The sequence below is a fragment of the Sciurus vulgaris genome (assembly GCF_902686455.1).
Source record: "Sciurus vulgaris genome assembly, chromosome: 9".
NCBI lineage: Eukaryota > Metazoa > Chordata > Mammalia > Rodentia > Sciuridae > Sciurus > Sciurus vulgaris.
In genome coordinates this window covers 1,566,344-1,580,092 of record NC_136469.1, presented here as the reverse complement: position 1 = coordinate 1,580,092, position 13,749 = coordinate 1,566,344, and the positions used below count along the sequence as shown (strand labels likewise).

The window sequence follows — 13,749 nt, the reverse complement described above, 5'->3', positions numbered from 1 at the left end:
GGCGCGCCCGCCGGGAAACCGGCGGAAGCCGGGAACTGGGCGGGAAAGCGGGCGGGCGGGCGCCGACGGGCCCCGCCCCGCGGCCCTGCGGCTCTCGGCGGCCCCTCCCCGCGCTGAGGCCCCGCCCCGCCCTGCCTGGCGGCCCCGCCCCGCCCCGTGGCCACGCCCCCGTGGTCCCGCCCGCGGGCCGTGCGCTTGCGCGTTGGGGTGCGCTGGTCCAGCCCGGCGACGCTGGGCAGCGGGTCTGACGTGGCAGTCCAGCTCTGGGAGTGGAGCAGGGAGTGGAGACTCGGCAGGAAAAGGAGCGGAGGAGCGGTCTCCGGCCACCGGCACGAGGAGCCGAGCCTCAGGTACTGCCCTCGGCCCAGGTTCGCGGGAGGCGTGAGGGACCTGCTCGGCTAGGTGGTCCTCAGGCAGGTTGGAGGCCAGGGTAGGGACCCTCCCAACCCGGTGGACCTAAGACAGGCTGGGAGCCAGGGGAGGGAGGCACTCTACTGGTGGTCCTCAGGCAGGTTGGAGCCCAGGGGAGTGACCCGCCCATCCCAGTGGCCCTTGGGAAGGTTGGGGAGCCAGGGGAAGGACCCGCGCATCCCGGTGTCCCTCAGGTAGGCGGGGGCCAGGGGAGGGAGGCACTCTGTCCGTGGCCCTCGGGCAGGTTAGAAATGATGGCGGGGTCGGCGATGCTCTCAGCCCTTGGTCCTCAGGCAAGTTAGAGATGATGGAGAGGGATTCCCTATGCTCTCTGGTCCCAAGTAGAGGTGAGGAGGAGGGACCTGCTCAGCGTGAAGGTCCTCTGGCGGACCAGACCTTGGGGAGGGCAGGGGAGGGCTGCCCTCTGCTCCCTGGTCCGTCGGAGATGACTGGGAGGGACGCACCCTGCCTGTGGTCTTCAGGCTGGTTGGAGGTCAGGAGAGGCAGGGGGCGGGCACTTCACCTGTCCTTCCCAGCCTTGGGCGAGGAAGCTACCCGGTAGGTCCTGAGGCCACGTCCTCCAGTGTCATCGCTGGGTGTCCTTGTCCCATATTAACTTAGTCCACTCATTCTTAGAGGAAGAATGTGTTAGAGGTGTTCCTAGTGGAAATGGCAACAGTATCCATAAGCCTAGGGAAGTCCTGATGGCGACATGGACTTGACCAAGCCCCTAGCGTGCTCCAGGGTGAGAGCTGTGCATGGCTAGGCAGGGGACTGGGGTCTCTCTGGGTTGTGACTGGCCAGGTTTTGACCCCAGGCCATCTGTGCCAGGTGGCTTTCTGCCACGTTGCAGCTTGAAGCTGAGTCAGGTTTCTGAACTCTGTACGGTGCGAGGAAGTTTGACGTGGCAGGGGCGGGGAGAAAGCAATTCCTCAGGACCCACTGAGATGGGTTCCACGCTCTCTGGAGAACATCCTTGCTTCCTTTCCTCATCAGCCACCGGCTTCTTCCGCTGGCTTCTTAAACGCCTGGGAAGGAAGCTAAGGCTGCCACGTCTCTCCACTATGTGGGAGGAGGGGAAGAAGTTGTGGCCAGCAAAGCAGACCAGAGACCTGTTGCCTCTTTCTGCCAGTCCAAGGAGAACAAAACCATCTCATATTTTTTATTTGATTGCTTTGATTTTTACAAACTTATAGTATAACATGAAAATGAAACCAAATCACCAACTTTGGGCTTCAGATTTTAAATTTGAATGTTATTTCCTGGACATGGACAGATCCCAACTCTTGGCAGGTATCACCAACCTTTACCTTAAAAGGCACTGAATAAGAGAGCAAAAGGAAGAATGTGCTGGTGCTGGGTGACAAGACTGGAGAGAAACTGCAGAACCAGTGTTTATATCTCAAAAGGCTTTTGGGGGTGCATTTCTTTTCTAAGAGAGCAAACAGAGGCTGGAGGTGTTTTCAATCTATTCCATGTCACACATCTAAATATCGGCAGACATGAGTTGAAAACCCACTTGTGTGGGGCAGGATTTAGAACTCTTTCTGCCTTGTTATAAAATGCTGTTTGAAAATAGTCCTGAGAACTGTCTCTAATATGAAAATCTGGAAAAATGAAAATTTTAAAGCAAAATGATGTTGGGGTTCTGAGACTTGAGATGGTTCTGTTACATTTGTGAGTGTGTACGCCTACACACCCATGAAATTACACTTTTTTTCTTATAGAATGCATATGTTCTTGGAAGTGTGATTATCATTTAAATCAGAAAAAAATTCTGTCTGCTACTGAGAAACCACTGGTAACTCTGAAATGGTGTAGCTGCCTCCCAGCTTGGCCAAATTGTGACTCATAAAACAAGGCCATGACCAACTTCATCTTCTGCTATATTTGCTGGGCTGATTTCTCTTTGTCAGAACTACCAGGTTATAATTGCTGGTTAGAAGAGCACTATACAGGTTTGAGTCAGAAAGCCTGTGGCCGCAGCTGGCTAGCAGCCAGTGGCTGGCCAATTGCATGGCATGGCGTTGCCCTGTGGCCATGGAAACCTGGCCCTGGAGAGAGACTGCCAGATACTCCAGGCCTCAGGCTACAGATGTTTCCAGGTGTTGTGCCCAAGAATCAGCCCACGGCTGTTGAAGCGATGCTATTGAGTTCCAAAGAACTGTGACTAACTTCCAGGGTCTATGGTGTGACAGGGTACCAGTGTGAGATAGAGATGCTCCTGCACCTGATCCTTCTGCCTTTCCTCGAACTGTTAGAAACGTGTACTAGTAGTATCTGTGTTTTGAATATTAAGTAGCTAACACCTTCTGTTGACACTAGCATTTTTCTGTTGCAGGGTTCTTTTGTAGAACTATCCTTGGGAATGGTGTTTTCACAATGAGCCAACAAGGTTACGTGGCCACACCCCCTTACTCTCAGTCCCAGCCTGGAATAGGCCTTTCTCCTCCTCATCATGGGCACTATGGGGATCCTTCCCATGCCACTTCTCTGCCAGGTAAGGCACATTACTTTGACTTGGGTGTGATTATTCGACCCTCAGGGTCAGAGTGGATGTTCTGAAGAGGGGCTTTGAAAGAGTGGAATCGCCATCATCTGATGCCATGATTTCCCTTTCGGGGTCACTGCCATCCCCAGTGTGGCTATCGCATGGACTATAAGTCGGGTTTTTAAATATAGAATCTTTCTTGAGTGTTATTGTCACACTTATTCTTACTGTTAATAATTAGGGTGAGGTTATTGAAAACAGTCAACAAAAATAAATATATTTGTGTTAAGTAGTTTGGACAATTCTATCATAAAATCAATTTTGAGATTAGAAAAATACCGTTAGATTTATACACTAAAAACTCCTCATTGGTAATAGTAGCCAGAAAAGCAAGGCCTTTTCTTAATCATTATTGGACAATATTGGTTGCTTTTTGTGAGGGAGGAGTACCAGGGATTGAACTCAGGGGCACTCAACCACTGAGCCACGTCCCTGTTTTGTATTTTGTTTGGAGACAGGATCTCCCTGAGTTGCTTAGCACCTTGCCGTTGCTGAGGCTGTTTTTGAACTCCTGTCTCAGCCTCCTGAGCTGCTGGGATTCTTTTGTGTGCCACTGTCCTGGCTCAACAGTGTTTACTAATGTGGTACCCAGAGGAGAATCTTGCCTTTAGGGGCAGAGGTGAGGAAAGAAGAGGTGATGGAGTGGACCAAGGACTCTTGCTGATGTCAGCTCACACTGCGATGCCTCAGAGGACTGTTGTGGGGACCCAGCCTGAGTGAACAGGGCTGAGGCCAATATTGACTTGTTTCAGGTCTGATGGTCCCAGGTTTCCTGGGCTTCCTCCAACAAGTAACAACAGATCCCTCATTATGTCTTCACACCGAGGAGGAAGGTCGTCCAAGTAAGAGAGAAACTGGAGCCAGGTGGAGGTGTGGTTCCCACAGACTCCCGAAAGCAAGATTGTACCAGCAGGGGAGGGCATTGCTCACACACAGTGACCGTCTGTCGTGGGCAGGGCTCTGTGCGAATGCAGGAGATGCAGTTGGGCCCTGGGATATCAAGAGGACAGAGCAAAGGCAGGAGAGCCCCCAGGCTCAGCTGGCATTCGCAGCACACTCAGGAGATGCTCGGGACTGTGCTCTTCCTATGGAAAAGAGTCCTTCATGATTTGGTCCTCGAGTGTCAGAGGTCTTCAGAAGAGACCGCCCTCTGGAGCAGGCCTGTCCCTTGTGACACTGGGCCCCGTGGGAAGCCTGCGCCCACCTTTGCCCACTTCTCACTCTCCGGTTCCTTCCTGCCTAGCGTGCATATGTAATGGCCCCTGTGGATTGCTCTTTCTTGGTTATTTACCATGTGTCAAAGTCTGGCCCTGGAAGTTTTCTGTCTCCTATCCTAATCCTCACAGGACACTCTACAGCCACTTAGGAGCCCTCTTGCAGCTGTGTAATGATGCCTGGTAGAGGTGGCTTGCCCCAGGTCACAGAGCTAGCCCTCGTGAGGCCAGGATTCATGCCCACCCTCGAGGAAGCTGGTAGCAGCTCTCCATACCCCAGTGTCTGCCCTCCCTGCCTGTCCACGGCCACCTTCTCCAGGAAGTGCTGCTTTCCCAGGGGCTGTCAGTGCTGGCCTCCTGTTTCCTCCCTGCCCGAGGGAGGAGGGTGTGCCCTAGCATGTGTGTGTCCACCACCCTCCTCCTCTGCATGTGGCCTCCCGTGACAGTGTGGTAGACACTGCCCTGTCTGCTTGGAATCCGATGTCCGGTACTGTGGTTCGGTTTTGAGGGCACTGTCCCTTGCTCCTCTTGCTGTACTCTGGACAGCTCTGTTGAAGGAGCACTTCCTCCTGCAGACCCCTGGATGTTGCCAGTTTCCCTGCTCGTTCTCCGCCTCCTCTCCTTCCCTCAGCCACTCCACCTGCAGTGCTGTGTCTCGATCTGTTTGTGCAGCCGTCCGCGCTCCCCAGCCCCTGGCAGTACTTTCCATTCCCACTTGTTCATGCAGCACGTCAAGCTCCTGTCCAAAGCAGTTTGGTATTGCTTCATTGAAACCTAGTTTTTCTGACTTTTCATATCACATCTTTGCATCATTTATTTAGTGATTCACACCAGAAATTTGCTCTAGTAAAAGAATGCCTCCCTTCTAAGTGATCTCCAGTCAGTTGATCTCTCAAATCTCTTTAGAACTATTGTAAATATTTCCCAGGTGCTCCCTCCTTTTCACCCCCTGCCGCTTTTCTGTTTGGTCTCCCCCTCCTGGATTGCTGGTGAGCACTTTTTGACATCGTGCCCTGTCCAGTGCTACCTCTCTCCCAACCATCAGCTCTTGACTGGAGGGATCTGTGCAGCCTGCCAGTCTCATCTGGACTTTGCTTTGCTTAAAACCTCATACGGTTCCCGTTGCTCCTGTTTGTACTGAAGCTCCTTCACCCTCATGATTCTACCCGTTTCCTGCTTTGCAACTCATCTGCCCCATTTGATTGCTCGTTGCTCCACAGCTACTAAGTTACTGTCATTTGGAGGGTGAGCCCTCTTGCTGCCCACTCAGCGGCCCTCTGCAGAGCCAGCCTGTGACCCGTGCAGTCTTCGAGGGTAGGTGTATCCTTATACCTCCTTCAGACTCCCACAGGCGTCTCTCTGACCACGTTCACCCCCAAGCTGGCTTGTAAGTCATCCCCTAACCCGGAGTTGGCCTTAACCACTTACCCTGTGCCCGAAGCAGGGATGGCACCCTTTGTTCAAAAAAATTCAAGAACATTGTTGAAACTCATATATTTAAAAACTCATTTGTCAATTAAAGTATTGTAATGTGTCCCACCAACGCCTTTTGAAATGTGTGTGTCATGCAGCGCCTAACCTGAACCCCTGTAGATGCTCTTCAGAGGGCTGGTGGCAGGCCGCAGCCTGTGTCGGAGGGCTGTCCTTGCCAGGTCAACTCCTGTGTGCTTCAGCTGAAGCCTCTCTCTTTCTCTTATTTGGGGTCATGTGGATGTCTGCTGTCATACCCTGTGATGAGGCTTTCTGTAAATCATGGTGTTTTTCCTTATCTACTTTAGGTGTTCCCTAGATCTCCCCACCTTTATTTCTCAGTGCAGAGTGCCCAGATACCTCCCTTGGAGCACCTGTCTTCTTTCTGATCCTGTGGCGAGCTTTTTTTGTTGGTTTTCTGACAGATGTAGGTAGCTGCGTTGAGGTTTCCTGAAGCATCTGTTCTGCTATAGATCTGGCCGGTGGAACTCTGTGTATTTCTCATGTCACATCTCCATTAGTGCTGGTTAATTGTGTGTGTGTTTAATTCTTGTTCTGTGTAGTAACAAATTTAACAGATTTACTGAGTGGGCAAAATACTTGGGATAAAGCAATGGATAAGGTAGCCCTCACCTCAGTCTTACTGTACTTACTTACCTGGAAGAATGCCCCGAGTACACTGCCGTTGGAGTTGGGGCCGTGGTCTCACGAGGATGCAGTGGGTGTGCGGCATGCACACTCTGTGCTATGGCCATTGTGCCTACAGGATGGGGGCAAGGACATGAGTGTTACCAGATTGGGGCAGCTTGCTGGTTGGGGCAGCAGCATTGGTGAGGACCTGTGTGGCTGGGGACAGACTGCAGTGGAAAGTGAGCTGCATCAAGGATCTGGCGTGAAGGGGAGGAAGTACCCCTGCAGTGGTCAGGTCACAGCCCAATGGGCACTTAGGAGAGCTTTGCCTCACACCAGCTCTGCACTGTCCAGGGTGAGCAGGGGTGGGGTGTGCTTGCTGCTTTCTGGAGCAGGACTCCTCAGGCTCCGCATTGTTGGCTTCTGGGAACAGCTAACTGTGTGGAGGGCTCTGCCCTGCTCATTATGGGCTGTTCAGCCGTGTCCTTAACCTCTACCTGCCGGGTGACACTGAGATGTCCCTCACCCTCAGAGTGTGCCAGACATGACCTGAGGTCCTTCCAGGGAAAATCATTCCTGACTGAGGAGCAGTGACATGCTATGAGAGGCAGAAAGTGAGAATCAGGGCAGGGTCTTCACAGTAAGAGTCCCTCCAGCAGGAAGCTTGTCTTTGCTCATTTCAGACAGGAAGTCTTCCCCACAGATGCTTTTTAACGTTGGTTTTAGTGTGTTAAATCTGGAGCCGAATTCAAAGTATACTTTTCTGCAGTGCTGTGCTGGTTAGGGTTCCTGTGCTGACAATCCCTTGCAGTGGATCTACTGATAGGCATCCAAAGTCTGGTGGATATTAGAGAAAGGCTTATCCAGGACAGAGTGGGCCACAGAGAAGCACGAATCATGCAGTGCCTTTCCCTGGTTACTGCCTTTCTAGCCCAGAAGGATCTACCACACGCCATCTGGCCCAGGGGTGTGAGGCTTTGTGACATTAGAGTGTGTGCAACTCAGATCCACAGAAAGGATGGAAACAGAGTTCCTGCACTGGTCAGGACCACACAGAAGGGCAAGGCCATGGGGACTGGACGTGTTGTTGAGCAAACCAGTCTGCAGCATTTGCCACTGTAGGAAGCCACGGATGTCTCAACAAGTCTTCCTTTGGCAGAGCATAGTTGGTGTGTGCCCACTGTGTGCTGCTCCTTTGCTATCAAGATTCTCCTGCTGCTGGGTAAAGAACGTGATTCCCTTGTACATAGTCAATAATCTAGCCAGAGGAAGACTTTGGCTTTCCAGATAACAGTGCTGCTGATTTCCTTTGCTCAGGTTGGAGTCCAGAGTCAAAAGACCTTGAAATCTGACCCAGCCAACCTGTATACCTCCCCCCAGCCACACCCAGTCTCACCAGGATGGCCTTTGCTGGGCCCATAGTGCCAAACTACAGGGTAGTTGTTACGCAATCTGACTGGAACTCTTACCTGTCTCTATATTAACAGATCTTCTTCTGATTCCCACAATGGAGTAAACACTCATCCATAGAGTCCACCTGTGTGATCCAAGGGAGCTCCTGCCCATCCTCACCATGCAGCTCAACAGTCCTGCTTCCTCCACCCTGTCTGTACTCCAAGGGAGCTCCTGCCTGTCCCCACCATGCACTCAACACTCCTGCTTACGTCCACCCTGTCTACTCCAGGGGAACCTCTGCCTGTCCCCACCATGCACTAAACATCCCTCCTTATGGCCACCCTGTCTACTCCAGGGGAGCTCCTGCCTGTCCCCACCATGCACTCAACAGTCCTGCTTAGGTCCACCCTGTCTACTCCAGGGGAGCCTCTGCCTGTCCCCACCATGCACTCAACAGTCCTGCTTACGTCCACCCTGTCTACTCCAGGGGAACCTCTGCCTGTCCCCACCATGCACTAAACATCCCTCCTTATGGCCACCCTGTCTACTCCAGGGGAGCTCCTGCCTGTCCCCACCATGGAGCTCAACAGTCCTGCTTACGTCCACCCTGTCTATTCCAGGGGAGCCTCTGCCTGTCCCCACCATGCACTCAACAGTCCAGCTTACGTCCACCCTGTCTACTCCAGGGTAGACTGTCCCTGTCCCCACCATGCAGTTCAACAGTCCTGCTTACGTCCACCCTCTCTACTCCAGGGGAGTCTCTGCCTGTCCCCACCATGCACTCAACAGTCCTGCTTACATCCACCCTGTCTACTCCAGGGGAGCCTCTGCCTGTCCCCACCATGCACTCACAGTCCTGCTTATATCCACCCTGTCTACTCCAGGGGAGCCTCTCCCTGTCCCCACCATGCAGTTCAACAGTCCTGCTTACGTCCACCCTGTCTACTCCAGGGTAGCCTCTGCCTGTCCCCACCATGCATTTCAACAGTCCTCCTTAGGCCCACCCTGTCTACTCCAGGGTAGCCTCTGCCTGTCCCCACCATGCACTCAACAGTCCTGCTTACGTCCACCCTGTCTACTCTTGAGGAGCCTCTGCCTTTCCCCACCATGCACTCAACAGTCCTGCTTACGTCCACCCTGTCTACTCCAGGGGAGCTTCTGCCTGTCCCCACCATGCACTCAACAGTCCTGCTCACGTCCACCCTGTCTATTCCAGGGGAGCCTCTGCCTGTCCCCACCATGCACTCAACAGTCCTGCTTACGTACACCCTGTCTACTCCAGGGGAGCCACTGCCTGTCCCCACCATGCACTCAACAGTCCTGCTTACGTCCACCCTGTCTACTCCAGGGTAGCCTCTGGCTGTCCCCACCATGCACTCAACAGTCCTGCTTACGTCCACCCTGTCTACTCCAGGGGAGCCTCTGCCTGTCCCCACCATGCACTCAACAGTCCTGCTCACGTCCACCCTGTCTACTCCAGGGAAGCCTCTGCCTGTCCCCACCATGCACTCAACAGTCCTGCTCACGTCCACCCTGTCTACTCCAGGGGAGCCTCTGCCTGTCCCCACCATGCACTCAACAGTCCTGCTTACGTCCACCCTGTCTACTCCAGGGGAGCCTCTGCCTGTCCCCACCATGCACTCAACCGTCCTGCTTACGTCCACCCTGTCTACTCCAGGGGAGCCTCTGCCTGTCCCCACCATGCACTCAACCGTCCTGCTTACGTCCACCCTGTCTACTCCAGGGGAGCCTCTGCCTGTCCCCACCATGCACTCAACAGTCCTGTTTAGGTCCCCCCTGTCTGCTCCAGGGGAGCCTCTGCCTGTCCCCACCATGCACTCAACAGTCCTGCTTACGTCCACCCTGTCTACTCCAGGGGAGCCTCTGCCTGTCCCCTCCATGCACTCAACAGTCCTGGTTAGGTCCACCCTGTCTGCGCCAGGGGAGCCTCTGCCTGTCCCCACCATGCACTCAACAGTCCTGCTTACGTCCACCCTGTCTATTCCAGGGGAGCCTCTGCCTGTCCCCACCATTCAGCTCAACAGTCCTGCTTACGTCCACCCTGTCTACTCCAGGGTAGCTCCTGCCTGTCCCCACCGTGCACTCAACAGTCCTGCTTAGGTCCACCCTGTCTACTCCAGGGGAGTCTCTGCCTGTCCCCACCATGCACTCAACCATCCTGCTTAGGTCCACCCTGTCCACTCCAGGGGAGCCTCTGCCTGTCCCTACCATGCACTCAACAGTCCTGCTTACGTCCACCCTGTCTACTCCAGGGGAGCCTCTGCCTGTCCCCAGCATTCAGCTCAACAGTCCTGCTTACGTCCACCCTGTCTACTCCAGGGTAGCTCCTGCCTGTCCCCACCATGCACTCAACAGTCCTGCTTAGGTCCACCCTGTCTACTCCAGGGGAGCCTCTGCCTGTCCCCACCATGCACTCAACAGTCCTGCTTACATCCACCCTGTCTACTCCAGGGGAGCCTCTGCCTGTCCCCACCATTCAGCTCAACAGTCCTGCTTACGTCCACCCTGTCTACTCCAGGGGAACCTCTGCCTGTCCCCACCATGCACTCAACAGTCCTGTTTAGGTCCCCCCTGTCTACTCCAGGGTAGCCTCTGGCTGTCCCCACCATGCACTCAACAGTCCTGCTTACGTCCCCCCTATCTACTCCAGGGTAGCCTCTGGCTGTCCCCACCATGCACTCAACAGTCCTGCTTACGTCCACCCTGTCTACTCCAGGGGAGCCTCTGCCTGTCCCCACCATTCAGCTCAACAGTCCTGCTTACGTCCACCCTGTCTACTCCAGGGTAGCCTCTGCCTGTCCCCAACATGCACTCAACAGTACTGCTTATCCACCCTGTCTATTCCAGGGTAGCCTCTGCCTGTCCCCACCATGCACTCAACTGTCCTGCCTACGTCCACCCTGTCTATTCCAGGGGAGCCTCTGCCTGTCCCTACCATGCACTCAACAGTCCTGTTTAGGTCCCCCCTGTCTACTCCAGGGGAGCCTCTGCCTGTCCCCACCATGCACTCAACAGTCCTGCTTACGTCCACCCTGTCTACTCCAGGGGAACCTCTGCCTGCCCCCACCATGCAGCCCAACAGTCCTGCCTAGGTCCACCCTGTCTACTCTAGTGGAGCCTCCGCCTGTCCCCACCATGCCCTCAACAGTCCTGCTTATGTCCACCTTGTATGTACTCCAGGGGAGCCTCTGCCTGTCCCCACCATGCAGCTCAACAGTCTTGCTTAGGTCCGCCCTATCTACTCTAGGGGAATCTCTGCCTGTCCCCGCCATGCAGCTCAACAGTCCTGCTTACGTCCACCCTGTCTACTTCAGTGGAACCTCTGCCTGTCCCCACCATGCACTCAACTGTCCTGCTTACGTCCACCCTGTCTACTCCAAGGGAGCCTCTGCCTGTCCCCACCATGCACTCAACAGTACTGCTTATCCACCCTGTCTATTCCAGGGGAGCCTCTGCCTGTCCCCGCCATGCAGCTCAACAGTCCTGCTTACGTCCACGTTGTCTACTCCTGGGGAACTTCCGCCTGTCCCCACCATGCACTCAACAGTCCTCCTTATATCCACCGTGTCTACGCCAGGGGAGCCTCTGTCTGTTCCCACCATGCACTCAACAGTCCTGTTTAGGTCCACCCTGTCTGTACTGTAGGGGAGCCTCTGCCTGTCCCCACCATGCAGCTCAACAGTCCTGCTTAAGTCCACCCTGTCTACTACAGGGGAGCCTCTGCCTGTCCCCACCATGCAGCTCAACAGTCTTGTTTAGGTCCGCCCTGTCTACTCCAGGAGAGCCTCTGTCTGTCCCCACCATGCAGCTCAACATCCCTGCTTATGTCCACCCTGTCTACTCCAGGGGAGCCTCTGCCTATCCCCACCATGCAGCTCAACATCCCTGCTTATGTCCACCCTGTCTACTCCAGGGAAGCCTCTGCCTGTCGCCACCATGCAATCAACAGTCCTGCTTATGTCCACCCTGTCTACGCCAGGGGAACCTCCGCCTGTCCCCACCATGCACTCAACAGTCCTGCTTATATTCACCCTGTCTACGCCAGGGGAGCCTCTGCCTGTCCCCACCATGCACTCAACAGTCCTGCTTATGTCCACCCTGTCTACACTTGAGGAGCCTCTGCCTTTCCCCACCATGCACTCAACAGTCCTGCTAACGTCCACCCTGTCTACTCCAGGGGAGCCTCTGCCTGTCCCCACCATGCACTCAACAGTCCTGCTTAAGTCCACCCTGTCTACTCCAGGGAAACCTCGGCCTGTCCCCACCATGCACTCAGCAATCCTGCTTACGTCCACCCTATCTACTCCGGGGTAGCCTCTGCCTGTCCCCACCATGCACTCAACAGTCCTGCTTATGTCCACCCTGTCTACTCCAGGGTAGCTACTCCCTGTCCCCACCATGCACTCAACAGTCCTGCTTAGGTCCACCCTGTCTACTCCAGGGTAGCCTCTGCCTGTCCCCACCATGCACTCAACAGTCTTTCTCAGGTCCGCCCTGTCTACTCTAGGGGAATCTCTGCCTGTCCCCGCCATGCTCTACAGTCCTGCTTACGTCCACCCTGTCTACTTCAGTGGAACCTCTGCCTGTCCCCACCATGCACTCAACAGTCCTGCTTACGTCCACCCTGTCTACTCCAGGGGAGCCTCTGCCTGTCCCCACCATGCACTCAACAGTCCTGCTTACGTCCACCCTGTCTATTCCAGGGGAGCCTCTGCCTGTCCCCACCATGCACTCAACAGTCCTGTTTAGGTCCCCCCTGTCTACTCCAGGGTAGCCTCTGCCTGTCCCCACCATGCACTCACCAGTCCTGCTTACGTCCACCCTGTGTACTCCAGGGGAGCCTCTGCCTGTCCCCACCATGCAGCTCAACAGTCCTGCTTAGGTCTACCCTGTCTATTCCAGGGTAGCCTCTGCCTGTCCCCACCATGTACTCAACAGTCCTGCTTACGTCCACCCTGTCTGTACTCCGGGGAAGCCTCTGCCTGTCCCCACCATGCCCTCAACAGTCCTGCTTAAGTGCACCCTGTCTACTCCAGGGGAGCCTCTGCCTGTCCCCGCCATGCAGCTGAACAGTCCAGCTTAGGTCCACCCTTTCATTTCTCCAGGGGAGCCTCTGCGTTTCCCCACCATGCAGCTCAACAGTCTGGCTTAGGTCCACCCTGTCTACTCCAGGGGAGCCTCTGCCTGTCCCCACCATGCATTCAACAGTCCTGCTTACGTCCACCCTGTCTGTACACCAGGGGAGCCTCTGCCTGCCCCCACCAGGCAGCTCAACAGTCCTGCTTAAATATAAAAATACTGCTTAATATCGTTGTAGTATTTAAAAATTCTAACTATGCTTTGGTGTTAATATAATTTTTCTGTTTTTCGGATTCTGTTTAAGGGAAGAATCCCTTGTGAATGTCTCCGTGGTACCTCGTGGAGATTCCACTTCGGGGTGCAGGCTGCTTCAGAGCACCTGGCCCTCTGAGGCAGCTTCCAGAAGTGGCTCCTTGCAGGACTGCTCAACCAGGCACCTACCTTTAGGAAGGTAGCAGAGCAAGGGGCTGTCAGCATGAAGCAGTAGCCAAGGTCCCCTGGAGGGGTCAGGCAGGTCCAGGTCACTGGGGATGCCAAGAGCAGGCAGGGTCTCAAGCAGACCGACCCAGCTGGAGCAGAAAGGCAGACCAAAGGGAGAAAACTGACTGGAATTGTGGCTCTTGCTTTTCCCTCTGAGAGGCTGGAGGCAGTGTTGCTCATATTTTCTAGAGAGGAAACTGAGCCTGGAAGAAAGCACCCAGCCCAGGGCTACAACTGCTAGTGAGCGCAGCTGGCTTTGGGCTACTCCAACCATGGTGGGATTCTCCTCCTCCACTATGTCTCTCCACAGCAAAGAGAAAAGGCCTGACCCTCCAGAGAGAAACACAGGATCTGTCTGAGGAGGGCTGCTGAGGGCCGTTGTGCGGGCTGCCTGCCAATGGCCAGTGACCCCAAGCACTGCCTTGGCTGCACTGGACTCTTGGGAATCCTGGGGATCACAGAGCCCCAGAGTCCACACAGGCCTGGAGATGCTGCCCT

At 54.8% G+C, this 13,749-nt stretch overlaps 1 protein-coding gene across 3 annotated transcripts in view; it reads left to right on the top strand.

Annotated features, from left to right (window-relative positions):
* The first annotated feature begins 223 nt into the window (after nucleotides 1-223).
* SEC24D (SEC24 homolog D, COPII coat complex component) overlaps nucleotides 224-13,749 on the top strand; it is an 83,262-nt gene continuing 69,736 nt past the window's right edge. For all 3 annotated transcript variants that reach the window (XM_079152903.1, XM_079152902.1, XM_079152901.1), the window contains exons 1-2: nucleotides 224-350; nucleotides 2,753-2,911. In XM_079152903.1, coding sequence (XP_079009029.1) covers nucleotides 2,794-2,911 — 118 coding nt within the window. In that variant the 5' untranslated portion in view covers nucleotides 224-350; nucleotides 2,753-2,793. The remainder of the gene's footprint in view (nucleotides 351-2,752; nucleotides 2,912-13,749) is intronic.